General features: G+C 46.6%; 3 protein-coding genes across 6 annotated transcripts; 2 read left to right on the top strand and 1 right to left on the bottom strand.

Moving 5' to 3' along the window:
• Positions 1-57: 57 nt before the first annotated feature.
• On the top strand, positions 58-3641 carry lrrc14b (leucine rich repeat containing 14B). Its single transcript, XM_047019877.1, has 4 exons — positions 58-445; positions 970-1362; positions 1617-1852; positions 2336-3641. Exons 1-4 carry the CDS (start codon positions 170-172, stop codon positions 3000-3002), a joined length of 1572 nt encoding a protein of 523 aa, XP_046875833.1. The 5' UTR covers positions 58-169; the 3' UTR covers positions 3003-3641.
• On the bottom strand, positions 3580-8222 carry LOC124467568 (cytochrome b-c1 complex subunit 7). Of its 2 annotated transcripts, XM_047019883.1 has the most exons (8): positions 8129-8222; positions 7518-7871; positions 7268-7420; positions 6802-6991; positions 6304-6451; positions 6129-6200; positions 5880-6041; positions 5301-5768 (listed from the first exon to the last, which is right to left on the bottom strand). In XM_047019883.1, exons 2-8 carry the CDS (start codon positions 7861-7863, stop codon positions 5574-5576), a joined length of 1266 nt encoding a protein of 421 aa, XP_046875839.1. In that variant the 5' UTR covers positions 7864-7871; positions 8129-8222; the 3' UTR covers positions 5301-5573. The 2 variants fall into 2 exon arrangements, with proteins under 2 accessions (XP_046875841.1, XP_046875839.1); XM_047019885.1 differs by lacking the exons at positions 5301-5768; positions 5880-6041; positions 6129-6200; ... (3 more) ...; positions 7518-7871; positions 8129-8222 and adding exons at positions 3580-3740; positions 3827-3993; positions 4105-4173; positions 4876-4979.
• LOC124467565 (phosphatidylserine synthase 1-like) lies at positions 7891-16169 on the top strand. Of its 3 annotated transcripts, none has more exons than XM_047019879.1 (14): positions 7891-8063; positions 8363-8697; positions 8877-8968; positions 9461-9505; positions 9599-9723; positions 10135-10293; positions 10988-11139; positions 11304-11445; positions 11720-11832; positions 13756-13821; positions 14439-14538; positions 14950-15018; positions 15192-15255; positions 15352-16169. In XM_047019879.1, the coding sequence occupies exons 2-14, from the start codon at positions 8387-8389 to the stop codon at positions 15438-15440; spliced, it is 1527 nt and encodes a 508-aa protein (XP_046875835.1). In that variant the 5' UTR covers positions 7891-8063; positions 8363-8386; the 3' UTR covers positions 15441-16169. The 3 variants fall into 3 exon arrangements, with proteins under 3 accessions (XP_046875835.1, XP_046875834.1, XP_046875836.1); XM_047019878.1 differs by lacking the exon at positions 7891-8063 and adding an exon at positions 8242-8282; XM_047019880.1 differs by lacking the exon at positions 7891-8063 and having other exon boundaries at positions 8282-8697; positions 11768-11832.
• The last annotated feature ends 105 nt before the right edge of the window (positions 16170-16274 follow it).

Raw genomic sequence — 16274 nt, 5'->3', positions numbered from 1 at the left:
GTCACATGGTCAAGCCTTCCCCCCTAAGCAAAGTGGACACAACACCGCAACCCCCACCCAAACAAACACTATCAGCAGAACGTTGAGTTCCTCTGGATAAAAACTGAAATCTAGCCCACCCAGTTCCTCCTACGAAGGGTTAGACGACAGGCAGAACCGGAAAAGAACCATGAAGAGTCTGAGGTTCCTCGCTGCGGAGGGTTTTTCACAGAGTGGCCCCAGCGCCGAGGAGAACCTCTGCTGTGTATCCTTCAACCTGTACCCGCTCCTGTTCAAGGCCTGCTACCTGCGAGAGGAAGCTACCCTGCTCCACGCTCTGGTGCAGAACTGGCCCCTCCAGGAACTCAACCTGCAGAGGCTGCTGGGAAGCACGCCAGACTGCCAGGAGGACCTGACCTCCTGGACCTGTAAGCAGTGTTTGGAAGCCATCCTCACTGGCTTGAAGGTGAAGCTAACTTCATAGACGTTTGTGTGATTTTATTGGTGACAACTAATTTTGCAGTGATGTGTGATGTGAAAATAGGACCAAATAAGGCCTTAACCCTTGTGTTATTTTCGGGTCAGTGTGACCCTTCAGTCATTGTGACCCCCCCATGTGTTGTGACAACTTTCCCTTATACAAAAATAACGTGAAGCATTTTCTTTTAACCGTTGGGCTGTTTCACACCCCCCACAGCGCAAAGGTTCAAAGAAAATGATTTGTTGTTGTATTGGGTAAAGTTGTCGCAGCACAACGATGGGTCGTTGTGAACCTTCGGGTCATTGTGACCCAAAGGCAGCACAAGGGTTAAGTACTCTTGGTTCAACTAACCACACAATTCTGTGATTGGTGAAGGAGATGTTGTAGTGCTTTTGTGATTGGTTGAAGGAGAAGTTCCTGCGCCAGCTTGGAACAGGGCCAGGACCTCATTACTTATCCATAACTGAAAAGGACTATTTTAAAGTCATTTCATTTTCCATCTCTCCCAGGCCTACGTTCTGCGCCCCCCTTCCACCTACGCCAAGACCCTGCGCATGGTGGACCTGACTGGGCTGGTGGACACGGAGCACCAGGCCTGTCCCTGTGGCTCCACCCTGGGTCGCTGGGCCCGCACCCAGCTCCTCACCCTCATGTGCTATGAGACCATGGTGGCCATGCAGGCTAACGACACACCGCCCTCGGCCTTCGAAGCCGCAGTGGACGTCCGCCTCAACGGTTTTGTCACCGGCCGGAACTACGAGGTGGTGTCCCAAGCCTTCCTGCTCCTCCGACACTGCCCGCTCAAGCTCCGCTTCGTGGGGTTCAGAGCCGACTCTCTGGCGCTCAAGCAGCTGTTCTACGTGCTCAGGCTGGCGGAGCCTGAGTCCATGAGGAAACTAGAGGTAAGGATTATATACGTTTTATTTGTGATGCGCTTTTCTTGTACTCAAAGTACAGTAACAAAAACTAAGAAATATTCTTCCCCCTGGGCACATTACGCTCCAGGCCTGTAGTAAAACTTAAATCTGCATAGTTGCCTGAGCCTAAACCTACAAAAAGCCAAAAGTTTTTTTTTTTATTCAACCTTTAAAAATACTACAAACACCCAAGAAAAGCAAGCAGAAGAAGAAAAATAGGTTAATGTTGTCTCCAACAGGTGGTGCACAACGTTCACCTGGAGGCACCACATCTGGAAGTGCTGCTCTCGCGGGTGGAGTTCCCCCGGCTGCAGTCCCTGACGCTGCCAGCGGGGGCGCTGGACGTGCGGAGGCTGTCGGCGGAGGACACTGACCTGCTGTCCACCATAGGGGAGCTGCTGAGCAGACTGACCCAGCTTACCGAGCTCTACATGGGGTTTTCCACCCTCACGGGACACCTGCGCAGACTGCTCAGGTGAGCCACAACCAGCTCTGGCTTGCGGTCCAATCTGTCGACACAAGGGACCCTTCACAAGGGAGAAGTGTCAGGTTTGGTTGAAAGAGGCACTTGATTGGTGTGAAGAGGGCAGCAGTGATTGATGGGGTTGTTGAACGTGGGAGAATGCCAACAGTTGCCTTCCGCCAAACCTACGAGTCATCCAGAGAACACTTCACAGCTGACATAGAAATAGCCCTGAAGCAGTGACCCAGATAAACAGGCTGACACCTATACTGTATCAACTGCACATTATATAATTAACTCACATCTGACTCAGTCAAATGTTTATTTTCTCCCAAATACATTTAACAGTTCAAGGACACAGTAAACTAGGTCTGATCGGTTTGATGATGGTTGATTATTAGAGTGAGAGTTTTCATGATTTGGAAGCTGGAGAGGGAAACAGTACGATGTTCAGCTGGTTTACTTCTGTCCTTTTCTTATCGTTCTATTCTCAAGTCCCCTGAATACCCCACTACAGTGCCTTGAGTTGGCTAACTGCAACCTGAATCGTATCGACATGGCCTACCTAGCCAACAGCCTCCACAGTGAGCACTTGGTTCGACTGGATCTGAGCGGTCACAACTTGGCCACCTTGTTCCCCGTCACCTTCATCAAGCTTGTCCACCACTCGTCGTCCTCTCTGGTCAGCCTGGCTCTGGAGGAGTGTGGTCTGGACCATGACAACATGGACGTCCTGACACACGCTCTGGCCCCTTGCCAAAAGCTGCAGGAACTCAAGCTCCTGGGTAACCCGCTCTCCTCCGCCGCCCTCCGCCTGCTCTTCTCCAATCTCGCGAGGGCGTTCCCCGATGTGAAGTACGTGGAGATGCCTGTTCCCCGAGAGTGCTATCCTGCGGACGTCACATACCCGCTGGACGACTCTGCTCTTCTCGGGTACAACAGAGACCTGTTCCAAGAGGTTCGCGCCGGGCTGATGGCCGTCCTGGAGGGGGCAGGAAAGGGGAACGTGGAGGTGTGCACCCCCTTGATGGGCGCGTACGACCCGGAGATCAACGAGACCAGCAATGAGCTGGGGGTATCCATGGTGAAGTCTTTCAACAGCATGCTCGGGAACTTTATCGACACTGTCGCAAGTGTGGACAAAAGGAGGTCCCAGGAGTGATGTTTGTGCAGGACTGTTAAACGGGCAAGAGTGCATTAGCTATTTTAGAAACATGAATTTGTTTTTCTTTCTTTTTTTACTTCCGCGTACACTGGTGGCTGTGCTTTTTCATGGATCCACTATGCTTATTTGTCATTGAATTCTCTCTCTCTGGAGAAAGCTGTTGAATGTATTGACTGTATAAAAAGTGAGTTTGTGTGCGTAGATGTGGAAGTCAGACCATTTGGTCCTCCATTCATGAGGTCCACTTGACCATATTCCAGAACATACAGGAGAAAAGAAAGTGAAGGTGCTTTTAAATGTTTTTTATTTTACTGTTTATATTTTCTTGAAGTTCAACAGTTACTTTATAATTTAGGATTTGTTGTTTGAGACTTCTTGTATAATAGTATTTCACTGATTAAACAGAAATGGTTTGTTTTATAGGGCTAAACTAAATTCACAAACCAACTAATAATCACTATGGGTGTTCCTTATTAACTATCCAATAACATTAGAATGGTTGTATTATTACCATGAAATAAAATGTACCTTGAAACCACTTATCCAAAACGAACATACTTTAATCAGCAGACAATTCCAAGAGAACACACTTTATTTTAAATATGATTACAGAGGAGGACCACACACAAGAACAAAGAGAAGGAAAACTCGTTTCTCTCATTTCTTCAGCCACTCTTCTTTCTCCATCCTCTCGCGGATGACCTCCTTCAGGTACGGCTCCAGGTAATAATTATCCTGTCAGCACAGAAATATAATAAATAGACCCGCTATTTCTAGTCATATTCATCCACCATAGCAAAGATGTTCTACAGCCAGCCCACCTCCTCATATTGAATCCATTGGTCTTTCGGCAGAATCTGATGCTTCATGGAAAGATCCAGCGCCCTCTTGATGCGGAACATCCGGTCGTTGTACACGGTCTCGGGAAGCCTTCTAATCGCTTCTTTCACATCATCATCCTCGTGGAGGGTGTCATCGCGCAACAAACCTTTGATGGAATGAATACACCGTCAGATTTTCACCTTCACCTCAGCAGTGTCAAAGACGTTCCTAATCTGACGTCGGCCGATTTTAAATGGTGTTAAAGGCATGTAATTACCAATTTTGTTGAAGCCGCAAGCATTGTAGTACCATTTGCGGAAACCTTCAATAAGTCGGCCAGTTGCAGCTGTGAAGAACAAACGATATTTTAAGCAGGTTTAATAAGTGATAAATATGTTTTTACATAACATTACATAACAAAACAACATGACAGGAGGCGTAGCATGGAGTCGAAAGACTCTAGCTACTAGCCTAGCTACATTATTAGTGTCACCCCAATGCGTTATACAACAGGATACCATGTGAATTAGAGTCACGTAGTTAGTCAGTAAAAATCTCTTCGTGAGTCACAATTTTAACGTATGCTGCTTTTATTCATGTTTTGGCTGCATTTAACTAGTATTATTTATCTAGCGTTAACTAACAAATTACGAGTTCTGCGTGTTTACTTTCGGCAGGCATTGGTTTAGCAGCTACTACTGTGCTGGTGCTAACTGAATACCCTCTAATGAAGGTTGTGAATTTCATTTCAGTTTATAAACTCATGTACATGTAAAATGTAATTAAAGCACATGGAAAAACATTTTAGACGTGGCGCAAAAGTGAGGACAATCTAGCTAGCTAGCGATCTGACTCTCACAGCTGAACCTGGAAGGACATTCGATAGAGGCCACTGATTCAACTATTACGAATATCAATAGCCTACATAACATGGACTTTGCAGTTCTCGGTCATGTCGATTAGATATTAAGGAGCTGTTATAAGTAATGAGATATCTATTAGGTCAGCTGAATGGTTAAATAAAACTGTAAAGAACGGTTTATTTTACCTGGTGCCCTCACCGCCATCTTCACTGATCTGAGAACGGATGTACTGAATTGTGGGGAAGATGACGTAGTCGGATGTAGATCAGTGATTGCACAACTCTGCGCAAACACTATTGAGGAATATTTTGAGCGCAGTCAAGCATTACCCTGTATTTGTATTGATTTTAAACCTTCATATAATTATTTTTATAATACAAAATCGAATTCCACGACACGCATTAGAACTGTAAAACTTCGGAAGTTAATCGGTCGCCCCCTCGCGGTTGATTCATTGCGTACCGTGCATACATGTTGGATTACATAAACCTTCCATATTTAGTAACTACAGCAATGCCTTTTGAAGTAAACAACATCTAACGAGAAATGCAGAGACTGAGTCGGTTTTAAGATGACAGAATCAGAAGTCAACAAAAACACAAATAATTCCCTTTGAAGGAGGGGATTTTAACTTTAAAATCGTAATCAAACGTTAATCTATATCTTTATTTTTGCAGTTCATATCACAGGTGTCCAAAACATGTACGTTTGAGATTGTTACAACAGAGCCAATACTAATGTAGCTGCTACTATACCAAACTATACTATATTCTGGATACTTGTAATACTAGTATCCAGCCTATACTTGTCACGGTTTCAGTTTATGGACAGTATCGTGGGAAGCATTGATCCTCCCAGTGAACTCCCAACATGTCCTTCCATCCTACAGTGTCTTCAGAAACAGCTCAAAGTCCTCCAGAGTGGCTGATGCCAACTCTGTACAGAAGTCTTGGTCAGGAAGAGAGACCAGGCGATCAAGGGAGATGTAGTTTGGCAGAGCTGGGTCGTACTGGGCCTTCCTCAGGTACTGCAGGAACAGGTGTCTCTCCTGGATACGAAGGTACTTGGAATTCATGACCTGCAGAGGTGGCCATATAAATGTTATAAAACCGGTACATGTTTGTCTTACTGACAAGATAAAAATTATTTGAAAACATTAAAGTGTTTTGTAATGGTCAGTGTGATCTACCTGTGGGAACTTGACGATAAGAGACTGAGGAACATTCATGGTGTTGTGGACGTAATCAAATATATGGGTCAGTTTCTTCTTGTTGGCCGTGAGAACTTTAGGAATCGTCATGACGATGTGCTGGATTTCATTTTCCCTAAAGCCAAGCTCCAGTTGGAACACCTAGATCAGAGGGATGCATATGAATAACATAAAACAAACAACCATCTGTGTATCTACCAATCTGTGTTATGTGATTATATTTCGTACTTTAAGATTCTCTTTGACAGGCTCCAAACTGCCACACAGAAGTCTGGGAAGACGCCCGACAAGTTCCCGAGTCTGAAACACAAAAACAACGTTGTTCTAGAAGGATTTTACCCCGTTCCTGTCAAAAACATTCCATTGACTAGGTGAGACTGTGATGTCGTGTTTCAGGGCTGACCTTCTGAGTGCTGAGGCCTAGCTGTTGCTGGTAGAAGCCAAGTCTGTTGTCCAGCCTCTGAACACTGAAGTTCAGCAGGTACGGAGCTCTGGACACCATGGATGCCACACCCTCTGAGCTGAACTTCTTGGACCGGAGATATGCCACCCTTCACCATGTGACAGAAATACGACATTAGTGGTTTTGCAGACAACATGACGACGGAATGCATACCGCAACAACAGATAGGTCAGTTAAACCCGTACACTGTTATTAGAAATCTGACTTATGCTAAACATTTTAAGAGGTTGTGTTGCGGAGTCAAGCACAGTATGAGATTTTGAGTTTTATAAATGTGAATGTCAATGTGAGATTTTGAGTTTTATATTTATTAAGTCCAATAATTTAAGCATCATTTATCAAGTGTCTAAAGTGTAGAATGAGGGTTGTCTGTGAACAAGGACTCTAATTCACCCCCCCAAGAAGCCGCGCCCTGGACGATCTTCCCCCCGCTCCTACCTGGCCCGCAGGTTCTCCAAGCTCTCAGTTAGGATGAAGGGGTTGTGGGTCACTATGTGTCCCAGACGGGAATCCTCCACCCCGATCTCCTTCAGAAACACCAGCCGGGGTGCCACGTCTGTGTGGAAGTCCAGCTTCAGCAGCATGGAGCCCACGTTGGGCCTCTGCTCCAGCTTCCACAGTTTCACACCTGCCAGGGGGCAACAGAAACCAACAAGAAAGGCTTGCACACCCCAATCTCCAAATGCTAAAATACTTACTTTTTAGCAATACAGTACATTTCATTCAATAATATTATTATTATTATTATTATTGGCATTATTTAAACTACAATATTATTGTAATTTATGGTGGCATGGAGTGCCACCTTACAACCACCCCAGGTGAAAATGTCTCGATCTGCCCCTGACCGTCCTCAAACCCTGAGGTGAGCTGATCTAGCTACGTGAGGAGTGGAGGGACATACCGAGCTGGACCAGCTTGCTGAGAGTCTCTGATTCGTCCACGTAGTCTCTGAGAGAGAAGGAGGCGGGGGGCAAGGCAGAAGGGACGTCCAAACGCAGGGCCTCCTGGTCGCTGATCTCATCGAGAGGAGAGAGGCGCGCGGCGGTGTCCAGGTCTGATGAGGTCACAGGGAGGGAGGAGCTTGTAAGAGGGAATAAACAATTGAGTGGTGTAGTTTGATGGGCTGATGGGGAGTGTCAGTGTTCACTCACCCAAAGATATCTGCTGTACTTCAGTTGAGGTCATTCCATCCCTTAACTGTTGGGACAGGGGGTTATTGTATGGGACAACTTCCCCAGCAGATAACTCTGGTAGTGCTTCAATGTCCTTTTTTAGACTTGTGTGGGCGTTGGTAGTGGAGTAGCTGCGACGTAATCTCAGTCTTGAACTCGGTCGTGTCAGAAATGAGGTGTGGGCGCTGTGGAGGATAGAGGACATCACCGGAACACCGGAGGAAGCTACAGGGCATTTCTGAGCTCGTGATGTGTATTGCAGGACGATCCTTGTTGTCTTTAAACGGAGCAGACAGGAGCACAGCTGCATACATGCCGACGCCATGGAGTTGTCTGTGATGAAAAAATGACGTGATTATTGTAAATAATCACATTAATGCAGACATTATACGTTCTTGGATGCATTGTTATTTTGGGAATTTAGTTTAGACGGATATTTGTCTGGCGGGTGGATGGACCATAACAGACGTGCCTGTACGGCTAACGTTGACTAGCTTATTTGATTAGCGACCAAGAAAACAATACGTAAGTTAAAGACATGAACCGAATCACTGCAAAATAAATGTGGTCATAAAAAAATGTGTGCTTACCTTGAGGATTCGGAAAACTGGCAACAAACTGGCAATGTCAACTTCCTCATGTGTTCGCACCTGTTCAGTCACGGAAGCGTTACGGAAGTGACGCATTCTGGAGTATACCAATAGCAATGTTTCCAAAATTAAAATACGCGCTGAGATAAGAAAGGTTTGAAATATCCATCTTCATTTAGTGTATGACAAGCTCAAGACGGCATAATTCTATATCGTATACTTTCCATTTTTCAGAGTACGACAGTATAAACCAAGTGGATGTACCCTACACAATCCCTGTGTTGGTTGGGTCGTGTTCAGGTTTGTTTCTCAACGCTTACCTCCAAAGGGAGACCACTTAACCCTCAGAAACATTTTCTTGACGACAACTGTCCTACGAGCGTATTTACCATAGCAATGGTGCGTGCAGATCGGACATTAAGTAAGGATGAAATCGGTAATAGACTACACTTTCGGATGATAAACGAGCAACAGGTGGAAAACATCACTATGGACTTATTCTACAAGCCTCACACCATCACACTTTTGACTTTCACAGTGGTCAGTTTAATGTACTTCGCGTTCACCAGGTACGACCTCACCCCGACCTCACCCCCGAGATCGTTTAAATCAATAACAACCCGCCCACTACACTAGAGCTAACCGTCCATAACCATTCCGAAGACTAACCTAAAACCATCCATAGGATGCTGTTCAGGGTCGTTTGACTGTGTCTCTCTGAACTAACGTTATTGTTTGGTGTTGCCAGGGATGATGCGGATGCCGACAGTAATCTACGGGTGGGACTTGTCCTGGTTGTCGCTTTCTTCTTGGTCATCAGTATTCTGGCCTTTCCTAATGGTACAGTTTCCCAAAGTCCGCCCCGTCCTCTACACTGGATAGTGGACGACTTGATACCAGATTAGATGTGTGCAACATGGATAAAGCTCCAATAACGATGGAGAATACGACACTGTAACCATGTAGCTTATGTTTCATTTTAATCATCCGGATTCATACGTTTAGGTATCGATTTCAGACAACTTACTGAATAAATGTGACGTCGCAACCCTTTTGGCTTTCTAAGCATGCATCATGCTGAACGAATGTCTTAACAACATTCCACAATGTTGTGTGCTGTTGAACGGGTTATTCTTGCATCATGATTTTGGAATGTGAACTTCTTATTCATACACCAGTGACAGAATCCTGAACAGTATGACTTATCAGTAGGATCAGGGCCTTGAAGGTCTCTCAAAAACTCTAGATTAGCCTCATGTTGTTTAGGCATGTAGTAAATGTGGACAGCCACCACAAAGCTGGTTTATTTTAAAGACAGTTTCACATTTTCAGGTCCGTTTACTAGACCACATCCTGCAATATGGCGCATGGTGTTTGGTGAGTACAATAAGATATAAAGGTCAACCTTTTTCTTCAACCAAAAGCATAACCTTTGACCTGGATCCTGATTGGTCCTCCTCTCTTCACCAGGTCTGAGTGTCCTGTACTTCCTGTTCCTGGTGTTCCTCATCTTCCTGAACTGGGACCAGGTGAAGGTGTTCATGTATTGGCTGGATCCCAGTCTGCGCTATGCCAAAAGAGAGGCAGATATCATGGTGAGTGGTCCTCCTCACATATCAGTCTCATCCAGGGCACTAAATACTAGTAAAATATGCAAGAGGCTAGAAGACTTTCTACACTCACCAGTCCAAACAACTACGGTAATCTATTGAGTGGCTCGTCAAATTTGAACATTCACTAGCCATTTGGCCGGTGGACAAAAAAGTACATTTTGCACCCCTGGTCTCAGCTGTTTAGTCCTGAGGCAGAATCTCTCCTGACCCTTCCTATCAACTGAAATGAATACTAGTGCCACACTAACATCTCGATTATTCAACTACAGTCTTAAAATGTATCTTTCAATTAATTCTGTGGCTAGTACAGTGTGTTTTCATAACGTCCGGCTGGAACTGCATCTCCCACAATGCAACACACAAACTCACCACCTCTTTGTCACTCACGTACAGGAATATGCGGTGAACTGCCATGTGATCACCTGGGAGAGGATCGTCAGCCACTTTGACATCTTTGCGTTTGGTCATTTTGCTGGCTGGTCAATGAAGGCTCTTCTGATCCGCAGTTACGGACTCTGCTGGACCATCAGCATCACCTGGGAGCTCACAGAGGTACACACTATCACAGCTGGGAGCTCACAGAGGTACACACTATCACAGCTGGGAGCTCACAGAGGTACACACTATCACAGCTGGGAGCTCACAGAGGTACACACTATCACAGCTGGGAGCTCACAGAGGTACACACTATCACAGCTGGGAGCTCACAGAGGTACACACTATCACAGCTGGGAGCTCACAGAGGTACACACTATCACAGCTGGGAGCTCACAGAGGTACACACTATCACAGCTGGGAGCTCACAGAGGTACACACTATCACAGCTGGGAGCTCACAGAGGTACACACTATCACAGCTGGGAGCTCACAGAGGTACACACTATCACAGCTGGGAGCTCACAGAGGTACACACTATCACAGCTGGGAGCTCACAGAGGTACACACTATCACAGCTGGGAGCTCACAGAGGTACACACTATCACAGCTGGGAGCTCACAGAGGTACACACTATCACAGCTGGGAGCTCACAGAGGTACACACTATCACAGCTGGGAGCTCACAGAGGTACACACTATCACATCTGTCCACAGACACCATTCCATTAGGATTTAAAAAAAAGATATTTAAGTTCTCTATAAAATATGTTAAATGTTTTAAGACAAAGTTGAAGACATCTTAAATAGCTTACATTCCTCTCTTTTCCCTCCTCCCTCCCTCTCTCCCCCTCCTCTCCTCTCCTTCCCCAGCTGTTCTTCATGCACCTGCTGCCTAATTTTGCGGAGTGCTGGTGGGACCAGTTGATCTTGGACATCCTGCTGTGTAACGGAGGAGGTATCTGGCTGGGCATGACTGCCTGTCGCTTCCTGGAGATGAGAACCTACCGCTGGGCCAGCATCAAGTCTGTCCTGCTGAACACCATCACATGTTTATTTATTTAGTCCAGAGGACTGGAGCTGCTTGTTTGTTATGGTGGGTCTCCCTCCCACTCTCCCGACCCTGTGACTAAGCGTGTGTGTGCGCCGATGTGTGTCTGTGTGCGTGTGTGTGTTTGTGTGTGTGCAGGGACATTCATACAACCAGTGGGAAGTTGAAGCGGGCGGTGCTGCAGTTCACCCCTGCCAGCTGGACATACGTACGCTGGTTTGACCCCAAGTCTTCCTTCCAGAGGGTGGCCGGCATCTACCTGTTCATGATCCTCTGGCAGGTACGACCTCTGACCTGGAAGCACTTCAGCTGCTTCCTGCTGGAGATGGCCTTTACTGCATGTGTACAAATATGTAGGAGTGAAGGGATTGGACTGGAATGAACACCTGGGGTAATAGTTTTAACTATTTCAGTTGTAAAGCTGATTGAGGTTGATGGAATGTATTTTAGATGTTGATATAAAGGGTTGTACATGGGACTACCAAGCATGACAGACATTAGATTGAAGGTGTCACCAGATGTATCTGTTTTTGCTGTAACCCTCTGCTGCCCAGCTGACAGAGCTGAACACCTTCTTCCTGAAGCACATCTTCGTTTTCCAGGTGGCTCACTTTCTGAGCTGGTGCAGGATCCTCCTGGTAGGAGCCATCACAGCCCCCACAGTCAGGTACTATCTCTCCCCATCACAGCCCCCACAGTCAGGTACTATCTCTCCCCATCACAGCCCCCACAGTCAGGTACTATCTCTCCCCATCACAGCCCCCACAGTCAGGTACTATCTCTCCCCATCACAGCCCCCACAGTCAGGTACTATCTCTCCCCATCACAGCCCCCACAGTCAGGTACTATCTCTCCCCATCACAGCCCCCACAGTCAGGTACTATCTCTCCCCATCACAGCCCCCCAGTCAGGTACTATCTCTCCCCATCACAGCCCCCACAGTCAGGTACTATCTCTCCCCATCACAGCCCCCACAGTCAGGTACTATCTCTCCCCAACACAACCCCCACAGTCAGGTACTATCTCTCCCCATCACAGCCCCCACAGTCAGGTACTATCTCTCCCCATCACAGCCCCCACAGTCAGGTACTATCTCTCCCCATCACAGCCCCCACAGTCAGGTACTATCTCTCCCCATCACAGCCCCCACAGTCAGGTACTATCTCTCCCCATCACAGCCCCCACAGTCAGGTACTATCTCTCCCCATCACAGCCCCCACAGTCAGGTACTATCTCTCCCCAACACAACCCCCACAGTCAGGTACTATCTCTCCCCAACACAACCCCCACAGTCAGGTACTATCTCTCCCCATCACAGCCCCCACAGTCAGGTACTATCTCTCCCCATCACAGCCCCCACAGTCAGGTACTATCTCTCCCCATCACAGCCCCCACAGTCAGGTACTATCTCTCCCCATCACAGCCCCCACAGTCAGGTACTATCTCTCCCCATCACAGCCCCCACAGTCAGGTACTATCTCTCCCCATCACAGCCCCCACAGTCAGGTACTATCTCTCCCCATCACAGCCCCCACAGTCAGGTACTATCTCTCCCCAACACAACCCCCACAGTCAGGTACTATCTCTCCCCAACACAACCCCCACAGTCAGGTACTATCTCTCCCCATCACAGCCCCCACAGTCAGGTACTATCTCTCCCCATCACAGCCCCCACAGTCAGGTACTATCTCTCCCCATCACAGCCCCCACAGTCAGGTACTATCTCTCCCCATCACAGCCCCCACAGTCAGGTACTATCTCTCCCCATCACAGCCCCCACAGTCAGGTACTATCTCTCCCCATCACAGCCCCCACAGTCAGGTACTATCTCTCCCCATCACAGCCCCCACAGTCAGGTACTATCTCTCCCCATCACAGCCCCCACAGTCAGGTACTATCTCTCCCCATCACAGCCCCCACAGTCAGGTACTATCTCTCCCCATCACAGCCCCCACAGTCAGGTACTATCTCTCCCCATCACAGCCCCCACAGTCAGGTACTATCTCTCCCCATCACAGCCCCCACCGTCAGGTACTATCTCTCCCCATCACAGCCCCCACAGTCAGGTACTATCTCTCCCCATCACAGCCCCCACAGTCAGGTACTATCTCTCCCCATCACAGCCCCCACAGTCAGGTACTATCTCTCCCCATCACAGCCCCCACAGTCAGGTACTATCTCTCCCCATCACAGCCCCCACAGTCAGGTACTATCTCTCCCCAACACAACCCCCACAGTCAGGTACTATCTCTCCCCAACACAGCCCCCACAGTCAGGTACTATCTCTCCCCATCACAGCCCCCACAGTCAGGTACTATCTCTCCCCATCACAACCCCCACAGTCAGGTACTATCTCTCCCCATCACAGCCCCCACAGTCAGGTACTATCTCTCCCCAACACAACCCCCACAGTCAGGTACTATCTCTCCCCAACACAACCCCCACAGTCAGGTACTATCTCTCCCCATCACAACCCCCCCACCTTTCCCCAACACAACCTCTCCACCTCTCCACATCTCCCAACCACAAGCTCAAACAGCAAGTTGCCAGTTTCCCTTCCAGAGTGCTGAACAGTTGTTCTCTCTCCCAGGCAGTACTACGTGTATCTGACTGACACCCAGTGCAAGCGGGTGGGAACACAGTGCTGGGTGTTTGGGTGAGTGGGTGAGTGGGTGTTTGATGCTGTGTCTGTATGTGGCCTTAATGTCTCATTAGTGAAATGCTTCTCAATGTGGTCGGAACATCATTCAAACTGGGACTGCCTTTGGATAGAACCTTTTTTCCTGAAAAATCTAGTTTTCGATGACTCATTGTAGAAGTACCCACTGGTACTAACTGTAAGGGAAATCTGATTCAGGCCTTTATGGTTTCCATGGGAGCCAGACAAACTTTATATCTCACCACTAAATGAAGAACAATGAGACTGTTCTCCTCCAAGGCAGATTTCTTAGTGACTTAAGCCCAGCAAATTACTAAACTTTTTCTGTCTGCTGACTGGAATTAGTGTGTGTGTGTGCACGTGTGTGTGTGCGAGTACAACCAGTTTGTGTGCGGTTAATCTGGGCGCTAAATACATTGTGTGTCTTGCACTGTAGCCCAATTGCCAAAAGAGGGGGCTATTGTTGAAAACAAAAAATGATGTTCAACATTTTTTTATATATATAAATAGGCCTATACTGTACATACAGTATATTGTGCATCTAAGAGGCATTTCTCACGTATCTTAATTAAAAACCAGGATGATTGTTCTAATCATGGATGTTTCATCCTCAGAGCCATAGCGTTCCTGGAAGCTGTTGCCTGTGTAAAGTTTGGACAGGATCTGTTTTCCAAAACACAAGTGCGCTCTGTTGTCCTGTGGCTGCTGTGTGTGGTAAGACATGCACATGTTTCTGTGGGCGCTTATGTGTGTGTTTTGGTCCTTTTGCCAGGAAATATAATATTTATTTTTCGGCAAGAATTGGGCAATGCCAGGCTAGGCCTTTGTTGAAGCGCTCCAGAACAGGATTCTGTCATAGGGTTGTGTAGTGTGACGAGACTTGTGTGAGTTGAGCTCTTGTCTCTAAATGTAATTACCTTGGCATGCTCTGGCACGTGACCGTGATCCGGGTGGTGGCCACAGCTCTCATTTTGGTGTCAAACAATTCTCTCCCTCTCTCTCTCTCTCTCTCTCTCTCTCTCTCTCTCTCTCTCCCTCTCTCTCTCTCCCCCTCTCTCTCTCTCTCTCTCTCTCTCTCTCTCTCTCTCTCTCTCTCTCTCTCTCTCCATGTCTCTCTCCCCCCAGGCCCTCATCACCTTGCTCTGTCTGTACGGAATGATGCGTTATGAGCTCAAGTGTTGGTCAAAGTCAAAGGTGATTTGATCTTTAATGCTACTCGATGTTTTAAACGTCTTCTGTATTGTGACGTATAAACATACGTTTCTCCTGAGCAAGTTTAGATACAGCACTCACTCATACGACAGTGAAACACATGGATGTATTTTTGTGCTCCAAAACACTACTTAAACAAGTGTTTCTTCATGCAGAGAGGCTCTGAGAGTGAGGACGGTAGCGTAGACGTGTGCGATCACACCCCAGGAGGCCCCGCAGGTAAGACGGAGAGAGCGGGTCGGTTCTAGCGCACGTTCTCTCATCCCACTCAGGAACCAGGATGTGGTTGGAACCCTTTTTGTCTGTGTCTCCCAGGCGAGGGGGGAACTGGGAACAGAACTCAGTGGAGACGAGTTCCAGGGAAGAGCAGAGCAGAGAACAACAGCGAGAGCAGAAAGCAATGAGACCGGGAAACGCAGGGAAGAAACTGCTCAGGAGTAAATGGACCATGTTTAGTTCTGGGTTGTTGCACTTTGACACACTCGTTTTAGAGTAATGATTGACTGAAACAGGGCACATGAAAATGTTTGGGTTGAAATCTAGATGGGATCTTTTTATGTGGTTGAAAAACCGAACAAATTAATCCACTGTTACACTCACATGTTATGGGTTGGGTACTTTCCGTTCTATGAATGTGGCATTTGGCAAGATTTGACATTTTCTAGTTATTCATTTTGCCAGGTGTGTTGTCATAAAAATATTTTTGGTCTGTTTTGCACAAGAGGATAATCCCATCGCCTTAATATAAATGTCTACTGTCAGTGTATTAATTATGTTTTTGGTGTATGTAGTATTTATGAGTGACTTTAATTAACCTGATGTATTTTGTAAGAGCTTTTACTTGACTATTCCTGAAGATATTATGCAAATATTAAACCCACATTTTCATTATTGTTTTAATGTCCACCCATGTGCTTCCTAAAGAGCCAACAGTGACCAATAATATTGTTATTCTGCAGCAATATACTGTGTTGATAACCTTACTGACCTCTTTTTGGTTAAATAAATAAATATATTAATAAAAAAGGAATGAGCTTCAACTTTGTTGCTCCCTGAATTTACAGCAATACATTTAAATGAGCCTCAATGTTATTTATACACAAAATATGTACTTTGTACATTTTCTGTAAACCACTGAGCTTCTAAATAAAGATACATTAATGATATTGTCCATATTTCTTGCTGGTTATGCCTTTTTAGCACAGTAGCATCAGTAACAGATATATTTTTATATATTC

Source organism: Hypomesus transpacificus, chromosome 4 (genome assembly GCF_021917145.1).
Source record: "Hypomesus transpacificus isolate Combined female chromosome 4, fHypTra1, whole genome shotgun sequence".
Taxonomy (NCBI): domain Eukaryota; kingdom Metazoa; phylum Chordata; class Actinopteri; order Osmeriformes; family Osmeridae; genus Hypomesus; species Hypomesus transpacificus.
The sequence above is the reverse complement of the archived record's forward strand: the minus strand, read 5'-3'. Positions and strand labels throughout refer to the sequence as shown.

Coding starts and splice junctions, on each gene's coding strand:
- lrrc14b (XM_047019877.1), top strand. CDS start 170: ATGAAGAGTCTGAGGTTCCTCGCTGCGGAGGGTTTTTCACAGAGTGGC. Junction 446..969: donor CCATCCTCACTGGCTTGAAG/GTGAAGCTAACT, acceptor CATCTCTCCCAG/GCCTACGTTCTGCGCCCCCC. Junction 1,853..2,335: donor CACCTGCGCAGACTGCTCAG/GTGAGCCACAAC, acceptor TCTATTCTCAAG/TCCCCTGAATACCCCACTAC.
- LOC124467568 (XM_047019883.1), bottom strand. CDS start 7,863: ATGGCGTCGGCATGTATGCAGCTGTGCTCCTGTCTGCTCCGTTTAAAG. Junction 7,421..7,517: donor AGTACAGCAGATATCTTTGG/GTGAGTGAACAC, acceptor TGACCTCATCAG/ACCTGGACACCGCCGCGCGC. Junction 6,992..7,267: donor CAGCAAGCTGGTCCAGCTCG/GTATGTCCCTCC, acceptor GCCCCCTGGCAG/GTGTGAAACTGTGGAAGCTG.
- LOC124467565 (XM_047019879.1), top strand. CDS start 8,387: ATGTACCCTACACAATCCCTGTGTTGGTTGGGTCGTGTTCAGGTTTGT. Junction 13,822..14,438: donor ACACAGTGCTGGGTGTTTGG/GTGAGTGGGTGA, acceptor TTTCATCCTCAG/AGCCATAGCGTTCCTGGAAG. Junction 15,256..15,351: donor CACCCCAGGAGGCCCCGCAG/GTAAGACGGAGA, acceptor TGTGTCTCCCAG/GCGAGGGGGGAACTGGGAAC.